The following is a 16912-nucleotide window of genomic DNA, read 5'->3' as shown; positions in this document are numbered from 1 at the left end:
CCACATAAGTGATTTAAGTTCATAGCACCTTTCACCTGCGAGCTCTAAAGCAATTTGCAGATCTATCAAACATCCCTGTAGGGTTCATAAACAGCAAATGTACTTAGCTCCATTTTATAACTGATGTGGGAATTTCAAATACTGTGTGATGACCAGCTCAGAAGCAAAATCAGAAATGGTCCCCTGATGCCTGATTCCTGATTTTGACCACCAAATTGTGTTTCGTTTGCGGGAAGCATTGTACGAAATCAGTGCCTTTCAACTCCCAGGCTCCCTTATAATTTAATTCCTAGTAGCAGACATAGAGAGACGGAGAGAGTTGGAACTTAGAGTTGGAATTAGAACCCTCACTGTATCCAGACCGGTGTGGACGGTGTCCATCCTAGAAATGGAGATGCTGGTGACACAGAGAAACCTGCCCAGAACTTAGAACTGTCAATTAGGACTTGCTAATTCATTTCAGGGCTAAATCAAGAAAGGGCAAAAAGAAGATAATAAGTTCTGGAGAGATAGTGAACAGCAGTGTGGCTATAGTTGACAGTATTATATTGTGTACTTGAAATTTGCTAAAAGGCTAGATCTTGGATGTTCTCACCACAAAGAAAAAACTGGAAACTAGCAAAGATGTGAAGTGATGGATATGTTGATTGGCTTGGCAGTGGTTACTATTTCACAATGTCTATGTATAGCGGACCATCAGGCTGTAAACCTTACAATTTTTTTTTAAGATTTATTTATTTATTTTTGGCCACATCGGGTCTTAGCTGCGGCTCGCAGGCTTCTCTCTAGTTGTGACGCGCAGGTTCCAGGGTGCGTGGGCTCTGTAGTTGTGGCGCCCGGCTTCCAGAGCACGACGGCTCTGTAGTTTGCGGCATTCAGACTCTCTGGTTGAGGCACCCGAGCTCAGTAGTTGTGGTGCACGGGCTTAGATGCTCCGCGGCATGTGGGATCTTAGTTCCCCGACCAGGGATCGAACCCGCGTCCCCTGCATTGGAAAGCGGATTCTTTGCCACTGGACCACCAGGGAAGTCCCATCTTACAAATTTTTTTTAAGTTAACATCTTTATTGGAGTATAATTGCTTACAAGTTTTGATTGTCAATTATATCTCAGTAAAGCTGGGCAGTGGGGAAGAAAGGGGAAAAAAGGGAAATTGATATTTGATGCTTGCTTCCTCTGTACCAGGCACTTTAGCTAAGTTTTCTCACCTAATTCTTCCGGAAACTTTGAAAGGATTTGCCCATATTGCCAGTGAAGAAACCGAAACTCAGGAGGGTTTATCTGAGGTCACAAGCTAGTCAGTGACAGACTGAATCCAGCACACCTGACTCCAACATCTTTCCTCTTTCTTTATTTCTTTACATATATTTCTATCATGCTTCATTCCGGAGTGCCTGGCAGAGACACATAAAACATAAGATACAGAGCAGTAAGGACACTGTCGAATGGAAACGAAGGGTAGAGCCAGTTAAAATCAAGGCAAAGGTTAATATGCAAACTGCAGGCATACCACGGAGTTGTAGAGAAAGACTGCATATTTGGAGCTAACTTCCAGATGGCAAAAGCAAAAATGGAAATGCCATCCATTACACAGCTCACTGGGTCACCAAGAAAAAACAAATCTTGCTTCTAAGAAGTGGAGTGTACTCTGGTACTTGTTTCAATTATCCTATGCTGCGTCCACCCTACAAGAGCTTGAATAAAACTCAGAGGTAATTTAGTTTTTCGGTTCCTTTGTTCTCAGACGAACAAATTTAGACCTACAAGATTAAGGTGACTTGCTGAAGTGACACATCTGATGTTCTAACAGGAAGAGTGGGCAACAGGACTTTGGTCTTCAGGCCTCTTTCCAGTATGCTACCCTAACCTAATGGGTTAGGTCTAGGATGAAGCTGCAGACCATCAGGCTTTCCCGGGGACAACTGTCAGTCCTTTGGTGCAGCCCCGTAGCCTGCTTCAATCAGTTGTCTTCTTCAGGGAGAGGAGATTTGCTCCTGGAAACTAACTCAGATTCTGAAGCCAACCTTCTTCCCAGGGGTCTAGACACTTAGGTAATAATGGAATTTATAGTGAGTCATCCTGTAAAGTAAAAGGAATTCTTTAAGGGAAACGGGACTTTTCCAAACACTTAGGGCTCGTCCAAACACTTAGCTATGAATAGAAAACGGATGATATACACTCAGGAAAATAAATTTTGATGTGCCCATTAGTAAATCAGAAAAATTAAAAATTGGAAGACTAAAATGGCAGTGATAATGAGCTACGTAATTTAAATTCATCTTTGATGGGAAAATACTGACACGTCTCAGACAATTAGGAAGTAGAGATGTCTCTGTGACAATAATTATCGATCCAACCAGGGACAGAGACCCATTTGAAAATCCACAAATAAGCACATCAGGATGACAGACATCTTAGGAAGTTAAGAGAATTGGTGAGTAGGTATTAAACCAGCATATTTATGAGCCACTAAACTAGTTGGGGAGGTGGGAGGAGCCAATATCTAACGATTTTAATGTTTTCCTAATAATGCATACGTTATTTGGAACATTTAGCTGAGAACCTAAGAAAAATAATGACGGAAACTGAACTATGTATTATACATGAATACCCATCTAGAGAAAAGCACAAAGCAGCAATCAGTTTTATGAAGAGCAACTCAGAGAAGACAAATTACTAAGAGGCTTATTTTGGGAGGCATCCAGAATACATGGATTGAAATGAATTGAATTGATCCAATATTGTATTTACCATTGTGTGACATGATTTTTCTTTTTCAGAACCAAGGCGTATTTTTGGACTGGCTGTAACTTAAATTTTTCTAACTTTACTCATGGAAAATATGAGTCTACAACAGCTTAAGTGTTTAAGAAGGGAAAATACAGTAACGTGTCTATTGCATTTTATGTTCTAAGTATAGTGGGAATGATACTGGATTATCTATCATAAAAAGGAAAATTCTGCCTATCTGCTCAAAAAAGTTTTAGTTTAAATTTCTTGTGAGGGTATAGACATGAATGTAAAACCTGGCATAAATGTTAAGGTAAGAGTAATAACCCATGGTTTTTTTTTAACACCTTTATTGGAGTATAATTGCTTTACAAGGGTGTGTTAGTTTCTGCTGTATAACAAAGTGAATCAGCTATACATATACATGTATCCCCGTATCTCCTCCCTCTTGCATCTCCCTCCCACCCTCCCTATCCCACCCCTCTAGGTGGACACACAGCACCGAGCTGATCTCCCTGTGCTCTGCGGCTGCTTCCCACTCGCTATCCGTTTTACATTTGGTAGTGTATAATAATCCGTATTGGAGAGGTAGCATCAAGTGTTAGAAAAAAACCCTGAACCGAATGGTGGAGAACTGGAGTCACATCCTTACTCTGCCTTAAACTTGTTTTGAGAACTTGTCCAGCCCAGTTTTCCAACCTATATAATGCAGAGATTTTTTTCCTGTCCATTTTTGCTATCACTGTAATCATATTAATTCCTTTAAAAATGCTAGTGTTCAAATTATAATCATAATACAGGATACGTAAAATCACAGGTGAATGAAATTTTAGTCCTACTAATTCTTCTTCATATCACTGGAGTGAAAGGGCCAATATTTAATAGAGACCCACAATAAAAATTTTTGGAGAGAATTCTTTTTGTAGTAAAACAATGTAGACAAGTTAATCAATTTTCTAGTTTCGTGTCTTTTTACATTACAGAATTTATTTATGTTACTTATAGCAAGTATATTTATTCTCTGAGATGTTTTAAAATGTAGAGTTCACTGAAAGTAAGACAAAGTAATATTCTTATCTTTATGAATTATGGCATTATTGATTTTTGTTAAGTACACAAACATAAGATATAGCATACCATAGTATGCTATTTATTGAGCCACACTATGCTTAGAACTATACTAGACATTGGTGTATGAAGAGCTGTAAAGTGAGATTCCTGTCTTTGCTACACTTACAATCTAGTTGGGGAAGCCAGACTCACGTGCACGAGGTCACCTAAGAGTATATCATAATTTTAACTTGGTTCAAAATTATGTAAATTTTTAGTTACTACCAGTGAAGTCCTGCCACCCCAAATCTAATAATACATGGAATAAAAGCTCATTTAGTATATCATTTGTTATATTCGATAAGATTTGACTTCCCTACAGCATCAGAAATCTTTTGTCTGTGTGCGTACTATCGCCGACATAAAAATAAATGTTTTTGCCTCAAATGGCTCAAGGGAATTTTTCTAAGTATTATGTAACAGGTAGTCCCGGACAGAAGTTGCATGGCCTAAAGTCAACAATCATTATAATCAGGTCTTCCTGATCATTCTCCCTGTCACCCAACGACCCCCTGCCACCTTCTTAAACAGCTGTGAAGGGAAGTGTTTAATGGCCCAGAGAAAAGAATGATACAGAAGGAGGGGTAGGTGGTGTGTTAGTGACATATTCAGACAGTTAGTTAAGTTGGGTTGAATTGCCAGTGGCAAAGGATACAAAAACTTCAAACCACACCCAATATAATGGCAATATGGGTGAGAAAATGTAGTTCATCTTAGGGAGGGAGAAAGAGATTTAATACATCTGGAGGAAAATAATTAGAAGCCCAGATAATCAGTTGCAGAGCACTGCCGGGAAGCGTAATGTTGAAAGAGGCCAGGGGTGATTACAAATGAGCCTCGGTCTTAGGAGGCAACCAGAAAGGCCGAGTAACTTGAAGCTGACAACGCTGGGTGCCGCCTCATGACGGACGAGGTCCCCGGTCTCTCTTGGAACCAGTGTGATGGGTGAGGCCACATCTGGAATACTGAATACATTTTTTACACCCCATTAACACAAAGACACCGAAAACCTGGAGGGAGTTCTAAAGCACATAACAAGGCCTATTAAGAGACTTCAAGGAATAGTTTATAAGGGGAGGATTAAGAGAAAGGGCAATAGCCATGGCAATGGGTAGAAAACAGTCCTAAATAATCTAACGGGTAAAACAATGAGGGAAGGGCAGGAATGACTTGTTATGGCTTCCCTGAGAGGAAAAAAAAAGAACAGAGAGAGAACAGAACTAAAAGTAGCAGGAAAAGAAAAAATCTAAAAACTAATTAAGCACGAAAATGTCAGCCAGTTGGGGGAGAAATTTGTTGCCACAAAGTAAATCAGGTTGGGGAAGAAAACTGTGTGACCTCTCCAGCAATGTTTTCAGGTGCACAAGTGCAGAACTCTAGAACAGGATTTCCTTGCATTGCAGGAGGGTAAATTATTTAAAATCAGAGCACAGATCATTGAAAGGCTAATGATCATAGCCATGGTCATCATAATACTGGCAGTGGCAGCATTTAATAAGCCCTCGTTATGTGCCAGGTACTGTTTTCAGTGCTTTACATATGTATTCATTCTTTTTAGTCCTCACAACGATCATACCACTATTACTGTTATCATCTTCATGTTTTTCCAGAAGGGGAATTGGAGGTAGACGGAGGTTAAGTAACTTGCCTCCGGCAGGATAGCTGACAAATAACAGAGCCGGGATTTGAACCCAGGCAAGCTGGCTCCAGGTTTTATGTTGCAAACCACTATGATCTTTTACAAAAAGAGAGAAAAGTGGGGAAAAAAACCCTGGGGAGAGGAGCAGGCCAGGGGAAAGAGCTGGGCTTGAGGTTATTAAGTGAAAGTCTTCTGGAAACAGTCCCGTTCTGAAGTCATGCTGGTGGGGTGTGGCTTTGGTCCGCCGCCTGTGACTCTTAAATCACGTTGCCTTTTGTCGGAAAGGAAAATCATCTTGTGGTTCGATGTGAAAAGGTGGTTAGTCTCTGAAGACGAGAACCGCTCATTAGAAGAATTTCTACTGCTCAGAGCCAGCTCAGAGGGAAACCCTGAGTCATAGCTGACATGAGACCCTCTGACATTTTGTCCCACACCCGTCCATCTGCTCAGGGACCCTGGCAGAATCCTCAAGCAGTAGGTGTTTGGCTAATTGACCACCTGATTGATTTACTCATTTGCAGATTCAACATATAAATATTCATTCAACAAATAAACATTGCTGTGTTTCTCAGACTTGAGTCAGCCCTTCAAAGAAAGTAAATCCAATGGGAAGTGTCAATTTTTCTAACTCTGAAGCTCTCCTCTATGAAAATATTTAGACCAAATCAACTTTTTTTTTAAAAAAATCATAGCTCAATTGAAAACACAACATTTAACAAGTCCAGAACTGGTACCATCCCCAGAAGACATGGGGCTCCATGAAGCCCAGTTCAAGAAACAAAAATTCATGCAGCCCCTAGACTACATGCAAGGATGAGGGAAGGGAGGTCCACAGATGAGGTCGAGGCAGTGTTTGCCCTCAAAACCCTTACAGTTTAAGGGAGATTAGGTTTCTACGTGAACATAACTATACCACCAGGAAGAGAGGGAAGACAGCTTCAGAGCCACAGAAGTAAAGTGCTGTGGGATCGGGGCGAAGACTGGAATTGAAATGGCTTCTGCTCTGGGCTGATTCATACAGAGGGTGGCAGAGAATAGCACAGACAAAGGTGGAGAGGTGGAAACCAGAACAAGTAAAGGCAACACGTTGACTGGAGAGAGGGACGATTCACAGAGACGTGCAAGATGGGGTCGGAGGCAAGGAAGGGCTTGGATGGCAAGGTGTCAAACTCAATGTGATTCTGCAGGCGAGGGGGGGCCATCCAAGATCATGAGAAGGTGATGTGACCCGAGCTGGTCTTCAGGAAGCTGGCAGTGAGAATGGAAAGACCCTGGAGCCTGCATAGGAAAGCCGGTCAGGAGACAGTGGGCCTCCATGAGGGGTGTCAAGTAATCAGGAAACAGGGACAGATCCCAGAGCTCCGACCCCACTGTTGCACAGCGGCCTTTCTTGGGTGTGACCATGCCAAAGTTACAAATGTGAAGGCCTTCCAGTGGCCTTTTCAACGAGCAGTGGAGTTTTTGTAGCACATATACCTCTATTTTACTATAATTCTATGAAAGTTAGTCGTCTAGGTTGTGACTCCATGTTGCTAGAATTTTTGATTATCAGTAATAAACACATTTGCAAAATACATATAATGCAAACACCGAGGACATAAAATACATGTGACGTAAAAACCCTGACCGCGTCCCATGATAAACGGAGTTTACTACGGTTCCCTGGCTGGGAAAATGTGTACTGTCCTGACAGGCAAAAACAAAGACAAGTTTTTCAATAGCGTTTTTGAAATTCGCAGCTCTCCAACAGTTAGAAGACTTATTTTATCACAAAGACAACTTTCAGTATTCCAGATTTCATACTGGCTACTTCTCTGATTGTTATATCAACTTAACAAAAAGGTACATTCTCCTTTTATCACTTGCACTCAGAGTATCATGATCATGGTGGTGATTTTTATAATCCGTGTACTTGGGCACTACTTCTATTTATTCAAAAGGAAAATGTGTATGTGTCACTTTGCTAAAGGATCAGAGTATTACATGCATGTTATTCTGGCCTCCACGGTTACCAGGTTAACTTTTGTCTCACTGCCTTTTTTTTCAAGTCATAATTTCACGTTGATGCATTTAGTTACGCTTAATCATTTCACGTGAGAAAATAATCCTTTTTTCCCATTGCAGCCTTTTTTGGAAAATACCTCAATGAATATAATGGCAGCTACATCCCTCCCGGGTGGCGAGAATGGCTTGGATTAATCAAGAATTCTCGTTTCTATAATTACACTGTTTGTCGCAATGGCATCAAAGAAAAGCATGGATTTGATTATGCGAAGGTAATTTTCGGGCACTTCTACACTGCATCAATTTACTTTGTGCATAATGGGGGAAAGCCATTTTCAGTGTGTTAGCCCATACACTAGATTGGCTTTCTACATTCTCACAGTATTAGAATGAGAAATTTTAAGGTAATTTTAAACTCCAGGCAAGAAAAAGGCTCTCAAGGAGCACTGACTTTGAATAGCGATTTTTTTCCCCCATTAGGATGAAAGGCAATCAGCCTTTGATGAAAGTATTATCAGAAAAATCATAGATGCCTCCACTCTGTCTTGGGATAATTTTGGGGTTTTCCTCCTCTAGAGGACTTATCCACATAATCATATGTTCATCTCACGCTGTTTTGCTTTTCACTGGGGTGAAAGTATATTCTGTCTGTGGCTTCCAATGTAGATGTAAGAATAACAGCAGACAAGTGCACTAATCAAAAGTTGAGAAACCACATTCTTTGCTTTTACTCCTGTCTGATCGCACTTTGATATTGACAAGGACACCTGCCCCATGGCAGCTAGAGTCCGCAAAAGTCTGTTAAGGCTGTCAGTCCTAGGATTTCCAAATCAGTTCATAGAAACTGGAAGGGACATGGCCCACGATTCAATCCTAGGATTTCCAAATCAGGTCATAGAAAATGAAACGGACATGTCCCATGGTTCTCTAACAAATGGATCCCAGATTAGAGTTTGTAAAAGTCACACAGGTTTTGTGATTGCCAACTTAAAACTATTTCCAGATCGCAAGAGTGGAGGGGAAAGCATCTTTGAATTTAGCCTGCTAATTAGCCTAAAATGCCTTCTGCCCTCCTAGCCATATCCATCTCTTCCTCATTTATCTCAAAGAAGCCGAGAATCTGCTCTATCTAGCACAGGTCACTACGAAACAGCTCTTGGTAGAAGTCAGAGAGAGGAGACTTGATCGAACTTTGGCACATTGCTGTCTTTCCACTTGGCCTGATTTGAGCACAGGGGACTTGGGGTGAGGGTGTATGTCTCACTCTTTCATACCCTTCAGAAAACAACGCATGCAAATGAATGCGTATTAGCAATTCACAAACATTGCTAATAGGTTTCCAAACTCATCAAAGTTGAGAGCTGGCAGGGACCTTGGAGGCAGATTTGAGCACTGTCCTACCAAGTGCAGTAATTGTCACTGCTCATTTTTTATCTTGTGGGGATGCTTGTCATGCTTCTGTTCAAGCTATTAACCCTTCTTTCCCTGTTGTCCTAAGGAGAGCAAAGTAATCAAGATTCCTTCCAAAGACTAAATCAGCGTAACTTGCCCGTTATCACAGCTGATTAAGTGTCAAAGACAACTGTGTCAAAAAGAATATGTATCTTTTTTTAGGGAGGAAAGGAATGAAACAGACACTCCCATGGACGAAGGTGTTAGCCTGTGGACTTGTCCTAACAATGACACAGATTTGGTCCCTTGGGCACTGCTTTTGCAGCTGTTCTGGTCCTTGAATCTACATGTGATTAGTCATGCCTAGAAGCCTCTGACGGTGCACATTGCCTAGGCACTTTCTGAATAAACTTTATACCGGAGTTCCAGGCCAGTGATACACACTTAGAGGAAGCAGGTGTTTTAAGTTTTCATTTTTTCTTTTTTATTCCATTTCTTCCCCCTCTTCCCCTTATTGCTTTTGCATCAGCCCCTGGGACTGCCGGTTTAAGTTATTTTATTAACAAGTCAGGCTCTAATCCCAACAGCTGGGTAATTTTAGTTGTGCAATTAACAGTATAATCTGCTGGAGATCAACTGCTCCCCATACTGAGTGTTTCAAATAAACTAATTGATAAAATGTTGCCACTTTTCCCTGGGCGCCCAGATTTTGGCCACGCCTTTCATTAGCATTTATTATGTAATGCTCACAGGTGAATTTTTAATTTAAGGAAAAGATCTTTTCTTTTGTTTGTGCATTTATGCGTGTGTGTGTATGCCTGTGTGTGTCTGTGTGTGTGTGTGTTCTGCAACTGTGAATTTGTAGTGGGCGTGGGTGTTTCCTGCCCTTGAAGTAATTAAATTTTTTTTGTCAAAGAATTACATCAGCGAAACCTGAGAATGAAATATGTATCCGGTGTTTCATGTGCTGGAGCATTTGTATTGCCAGATCTGATCATTATCTTGGGCAAACGGGGACTTGACCCTTTTTTTTTTTTTGGCTAATTCCTAAATTGCACATTATTTTTTAAAAAAGGTTTGTGCACGTTACCCCTTTAGCAAACCCAGAAGGTAACTGCCAGCTGATGTCCTCTGTCTCCGGAAGATGTTTTGCCCCTTTGGGAAGTAGTTTCCCTTCCTGCTTAAGATCTTACCTCCTCGTTCAGTGCGTTGCTTCTGAGGGAAAGCAGTATTCAAATGTGATCTGATGAATGTCACCTTTTGTAATTTTTGTTTTGTGTCAAATATATGTTTCAGGACTACTTCACAGACTTAATCACTAACGAGAGCATTAATTACTTCAAAATGTCTAAGAGAATGTATCCCCATAGGCCCATTATGATGGTCATCAGCCACGCGGCGCCCCACGGCCCCGAGGACTCAGCCCCACAGTTTTCAAAACTGTACCCCAATGCTTCCCAACACATGTGAGTAACAACCTCAGCTCCGGGACCTGCCGAACGCGGGCCCCGCCTTTGCTCCCCATCTCGCTCCTCCCCTGCACCCCGTTTCCTTCCACGCGGCACCTCCACGAGACGGGAACACCGGCTTCTGCCCCGAGACCGCGGAACAGGAAGACCCTGAACTCAAGGGCTTGTCGAGGTGCTTTGATTAGGAATCACATCCACATTTGTAAGCGGCTAAACGAAAAGAGAGAGAAGCATGCGGGGTGAATGGGGGGCGATTTTGATCAAGGGTTTCCTTCAGTTGTCTTAAATAATATTCACAAATGTGATCTAATCATAATAGTGATCAAGCAGTGTGTTTCTCATAGCAGCTGGGTGGCAACCCCTGGTCTGGTTATAAAAACCCGGGTGGATTCCCTGGGCATGGACTGTTGCAGCTTTGCCGCAGATGTGCAATTAGCATTGCTACAGAGGCAGCTGGAGTGGGCTTGCCCGAGAGGCCTTCTCAGGTCAGGCTTTCAAATAACCTGATGTTTCTTTTTAAGAGGAGGGGGTGGGGAGGCACAGAGTAGAGGGCTGATGGCGTACAGGGACAGGACAGAGAGCAGAGAGCTGTAATGTGCCTATCGTTCTCACTAGCCAAAGTCGATGCTTAGGCAGCAGAGGACGTGATTTTGATTTTCACTCTGTCCGCACACTTTCTTCTTATCCATTGCAATAATGCACAGTCTTCTACGCAGAGCAGCTGGCTCTGTATCTGCTGAAAGTTTGACCGCCAGAGAGGTAGGGAACAGGGTACTGGTGTGTTTCCTTCGTCACTAAACCTCCGGAATACATTCTTCATCTGTTTGTGCTTAAATATCATCCCTTTTCATCCACGCTGATTTTCTATCTGTGATCCCAGACAGAACAAAAAAAAAAAGATTAAATGTACTTCCTTACGGAAAGAGGTAAGTAACTATGGAAGGCATTCTAGTTGCTGGTCAAGACATATCCCTGGAAAACTTTTTCTTTTTATTCTTATTTTTTATCTTATTATAACTAATAAACTGCTGGCTCCTGGTCAGTGGTACTTAGATCCTCTCTATCGTATCAAGTGACTTAGAAAGAAAGAAAGACAAGAACTGACAATACGTACGAAGCCAGGGTGGGTGTCCTACTGAGCATGCCCAGGAACTTGGAGGGTGAAAGTGTTTTGATGCATGAAATATTGTCGACAAAGAAGGTTGCCCCAGCATCTGGGGAATACGGTCTGGATGAGCCATTGTGCTTTGGAATCAACCCTGTGGATGGATATACAAGCCTCTGAAAACCTACCCTACATATAGCTATGCAACTGAATTCATGAATGAAGCCCATGAGTGGTGAGTGGCTCTCCATTACCAATCACTTGCAGATTTAGTAACCAGCTGGTTCAGTGAGAGAAAAAGGTTTTTGCAGGCTTCTTCCATGCCCTGGGACCCACCTTTCTCTTTTCTTTTGAGTCAGAAATCGCTCCCTTTGTTGCGTTAACAGAATCTCAGCCTAAGGTGATTTTCCACAACTGTAAACTTCACTGATGTTTTCCCGAGTTTGAGGACAAGAGGTTGACAAAATGTGTTTTACGGCTCCTTAGAAGTCAGCCTGCCTTTGCAGCTTCAGGGCAAGGTCCTGAGCCTACAGGAAAATCAGCCACAGGTCAAGAGGTTCTGACAGCTCAGCGGCATGCACAGACAGCAGTGCAGGACCAGAGGAATCTGCAAAGTTCTCGGGGCCTCAACAATAGCTTTTTTTTAAAAAAAAAAAAAAAAGCATCTCTGATTGCAGCAATTTAAAATTCTAATAGTTCCACAAATATTTATGGAGCGCCACCTGTGACATTGTACAACACAGCAGGGATATAGGCACAAGGAAGACACAATTGCTAACCCTGGAGACCCAATGAACTAGGACAGAGGTTGGCACAGAGGGGCCAAATCCAGCTTGCCACCAGTTTTTATAAATAAAGTTTTATTGAAACACAGCCATGCTCATACAGTTAGGTATTGTCTATGGCTGCTTTTGCAACACAACCGTGGAGTTGCGTAGTTGCCGCAGATACCGTATGACCTACAGTGCGTAAACTATTTACTGTATGATTCTTTACAGATAAGTTTGTCCTGGTCCCCTGCTCTAGGGGGTAGTGTCCAAATAGTCTTATCAGCAGCAGGCCCAGCAGTAAGTACTAGAGCAGGGATCCCAGGGGCTGTGGAAGTTTGGAGGAGGAAGCATGCACATCTTTTAGAGGAACAAGGAAAACTTCAGGGCCCAGAAGGCATTCAAAGTGGGCCGCAAAGGATGGGCAAAATTTCTGCAGCTGATATGCAGAGATTGGGTAGATGATTTCAGGAAGAGAATGTGGCGTAGAAAAGTGGTCACCGTGTAAATGAGGCCATCTAAGATGTGACCTAGGAAAGCAATAAGGGATAAAGCTAGAAAGAGAAATTCACAGAATTGAGAATTTGTGTAATTTGTATGTAAGCATAAGCAGAGAGTCACTGGAGGCCACGTAGTAAAGGTAGAATGACGTCATATGTGAGTTGATCATCTTCTCATGCAAAGTTTCCATTATTCCTCTTTAATGCAAATGAACCCCCTGTGTGCCTTAGTAGTGATGCTACTAAGGGAAATCTGCACATGGCAGAGTGAAAAGTTCTCAGGCCTTGGAGCCGACAAGCGTGGGTTCCTATCTCAGCTGTCCTCACTGAGCCTGTGGGCCGTTTCTTTAAGCTCTGAGAACCTGCATTGTCTCATCTGTAAAATGGGAGTAATAACTAGCACCTTGACGTGGTGTCATGAGTGACAATTAAAAGGGGCCCCACCTTGGGCCTGGGACACAGAAGCCACTTCATAGGTGCTAATTCTCATTGATCCTTTCTGTTAAGACAAACCATAAAAAACTGTTCTTTCCGGATTGGATCTCTCTTGACCTACAAAAAGTGCTGCTTCGTTTGGTTCAACTTAATGTTCGGGGAAAGCAGCTAGAGAAAGGACGAGTTGATACTTGTCCGTGGTGCCTTGACAAGTCTGTTGACTAGCTAAGACCCGCATTGATGAGGCTGTCACACCTGGCTATTCTAAAAACACAGACAGAAGCAGCAGCCCGGGCTGTGTTATCTTTGCCAGGTGCAAGATGTGCTATAGGCAAGTGCCAGTTTGGAGAACACTCTTGGCCACAGAAGATGAAAATTCACACCGTGGGATGAGCGATTCAGCTTCTGTTTGCTGCTGAGCTTGGGGCTTTGTGTACCTAGAATGGGGAGATCCGCTGTGTCTCCTGCACACCTTAGAAGCCTTGAATTCAGGGCATCTTTGTTGTAAAAGTCTCCCCGGCTGCCGCTGGAGGAAAGGGCTGGAGAGAGTCCGTGTGCGTCTCTTGTCACTGTGAGTGACTGCCCAGGTTCACAGTTCAGTCCGCACACAAAAGGAGTGAGACAAATTGAAGGCAAGCTTTCCATTGTGGCGCTCGGAGCTCCTGAATGGCTGGTTTCCTTAGCGAGAACAACAGCAAGGCATTCAAGCAAAGGATGCAAGAAGTTAAGTGCTTTGCAGAGATATTCGGCAGGCCCTAGGAAAGCAGAACGAGAAGCTGCAGGCTCTCCCCTTTCGGCGGGGGGATGCAAGCCATGTGAGCGCTCTCCTTGAGGTCACCTTCCTTGGTGGTCAAGCATTTTCCAGATGCCTTTCATCCGCCTTGGGTTAGAGCTATCTGACCCCCTCAGCCTGCAGCGAATGTATCAGGTTTCCATGGTGTTCGCCGTTCCAACAAAGGAAGGAAGCCAGTCCAATATTGCAGCTAGAGGTTATGCCAGCCGGCTAAGAATGAGAACAGATTACAGACGGACGGAAGACACTGTTTGATCAGACAGTGGCTCAGCCACTCCTGGCCTCTGAGAGTTCTGAGGGAGCCTCCGTCATGATAATCACCTATAATCACCGTTACCATAGAGCCCTTCACTATGGCTGCGACCCTACTACACTTCCCGGTAAATTCTCTCCCCCGTATCCTCACAGTAATGCTCTAGCCTCATCCTCACTTGGCATCGCTTTTCTCTCCTGGCCTCAGTGATGTGATAATATGCACCTGTGGACAAAAGCCTTTATGAGAAAGGAGATTCCATGTATCTTCCCGATGATTCTATGAAGGGCTCAGACTTCCTGAATACTTTCCTACCAACTATGCATGTATGAACTTAAAAATTTTTTTTGTTCCAATTCAACAGTTCTTTCTTTCCATCCCTGGAAATGTGTATGACTGTACACACACACACACACACGCACACGCACACACACACACACAGAGGTTCACGTGAAACCTAAACTTTCGGTAGAACAGTCCACATCCACTAAGTTGCAGGATTTGTTCTGACAGTGGAGTTTGGGATGGACACGGCACGTCAAAGGGAAAACTACGTCTGTGTAAGCCTCAGAACAGTTTTCGAAACACCTTTGTTACCTAAAGTTGGAAAGAAATGTCTTGCCTTAAAAAGAATGTGACGTTCTCCCTCATTTCTTCCACAAATACATAAAAGGATATGCTTTCGAAGATGAGAGAGTTTTAAATCCCCCATAAACATTTGTGATTGGGGCAGAATTCATTGCTCCCTTTCCTCTATTCCCACTCTCTTCTTCTCTCTATGTTTACTACATATCCCATTGCACTGGCTGTTTACCCAGATCCCCGAAGTGCAATCGCACAGGTCCAGGGGGCCGTATTCGCACTCAGTATCACGTGAATGGTGCCCTGCTGCTAGGCAAGGTCGCTCTTTCCCAAAGGCAGGACCCAGCGGTCCATCTCTACCTCTCGTTGTCTGGTGAGCACAGCTCCTGTTGCTCTAGTTGTACAATACGTTTTTGTTTAGCAAATGAGTAAACATATTAACCCCACCAACTAGCTGACATTAAGACACTATTTTAACTAGTATGAAAATAGTTGAACAATCAGTTTTATAAATTAAATGAGTACCTAGAGATAGTATAATTTCGTAAATTTTTAGATTAAAAAAATGAATACCCAAAGTTTATTTTTTTTTAAAAAAAAGACCCAAATAGCTTTGCCCAGGTCACATAAGTAGATAGGGACAAATCTGGAGCCCAAACTCGACTCTCTTGGACCCTAGATCTTTCCACTACACCGGGCTTGTTCAGTACCCATCACAGTCACAATTAATAGGAGAAGAGTTCCCTACGTATGTCTTTGCACAATTAGAATTGGAGTTTGCAGCATCATTGGAAGACTCTTTAAATTAGTTTTATGATATGCCTTTTTATTTTAAAGTTTTATGATTTATCTATAATCAAGATCATTTGGTATTATCCTTCATGTGTTCAAATATTGCCCACCTAAAGACATTTGAACTCAAATGGGGAAGATCTCCAAGAAGTCAATTAAATTAAATACGTTTAATTTTAGTGAAAGCTGAGATGGTGTGGCCTGGGAGATTAAGTCTAGAATTTCCAGTATAATGCTTTGAGTGTGTGCGTCTTAAATCTATACAACTAACTTATTCTGGGAATCGAGACCTATTTCTCAGTGAGTGATTATCCTGCTACCAATAAGTGTATTAAGAGTTAGGATTTTTGTTGTCGTATGAGACTAAATAGCAAATGAAGAAAACATGTTCAAATACAAAACGCTCAAAATATATTTAATTTCTGTGGGGTGACAGCAAAGACCATCAGTGGTACAAATGAACTGCTAAGTTCTTTGCATTTTGCCGCGAATGGGTTTAATATATGACACGTGCATTTCTTGAAACTATTTCTGTGCTAGTAAGAATTATTCTCCCTAAACAACCACCCATCAAATAGAAAGGGGACATGATTGATTTTCAGAATTCTTATCCCTGTTATGTCAATAAGCAATACGAGCAAGAAAACCAAAGCCCGGGGAGAATTGGCATTGATGGCAAAGGTTGAACGTACAAGGCCAGTAGTCTGAGCGATCTGCGAGCTCGTACACTGAACAATAACTCCAGACAAACAATGACTAGAGAAAAGCAATGTGCAGGGAGGCCTTGCTGGGCAAAGCTCACGTTTTTAAGTATTGGAATAATCTGTTGAGGGTTACAGGTACCTTCCTGAAAGTTAGGAGGTCTGGAGAGCATAGTTCTGGGCCAAACATGTATCTGAACAAACAGCAGACCAGGCACATGTGACTGTAACTCTGACAGATTTTCGTTTTTTGAGGGTTTTTTAAAAGAAAGCAACAGAAACTCAAAAACAACAAGTTGGTCCTTTGTCCTCTCCATTTTCAAGCAAACAGCCAGTGTTATCTACCTTCTGGAGGATGCCTCCAGTGTGCCCTGGAGGATCAGACTTGATTCTGTATTTGCAACAAACATAGACACATAGCAGCTGGTGGGAGGCGTCTGAATGGGAAACAGAGGCAGCTAATATTTTATTTTATTTATTTTTTATTTTATTTATTTTTTATTTATTTATTTTTGGCTGCGTTGAGTCTTCATTGCTGCCCGTGGGCTTTCTCTAGTTGCGGCGAGCGGGGCCTACTCTTTGTTGCGGTGCGCAGGTTACTCATCGTGGTGGCTTCTCTTGTTGTGGAGCACGGGCTCTAG

The 16912-nt window shown here is 42.4% G+C and overlaps 1 protein-coding gene across 8 annotated transcripts in view; it reads left to right on the top strand.

Moving 5' to 3' along the window:
* Positions 1–16912, top strand: part of SULF1 (sulfatase 1) — a 136137-nt gene that overhangs the window by 77796 nt on the left and 41429 nt on the right. For all 8 annotated transcript variants that reach the window (XM_079901244.1, XM_079901243.1, XM_079901239.1 and 5 more), the window contains 2 exons: positions 7603–7754; positions 10171–10340. In XM_079901244.1, coding sequence (XP_079757370.1) covers positions 7603–7754; positions 10171–10340 — 322 coding nt within the window. The remainder of the gene's footprint in view (positions 1–7602; positions 7755–10170; positions 10341–16912) is intronic.

This window comes from Stenella coeruleoalba (assembly GCF_951394435.1).
Source record: "Stenella coeruleoalba genome assembly, chromosome: 17".
Lineage (NCBI taxonomy): Eukaryota > Metazoa > Chordata > Mammalia > Artiodactyla > Delphinidae > Stenella > Stenella coeruleoalba.
Note: the sequence above shows the minus strand (reverse complement) of the source record. Positions and strands in the feature narration are given on the sequence as shown.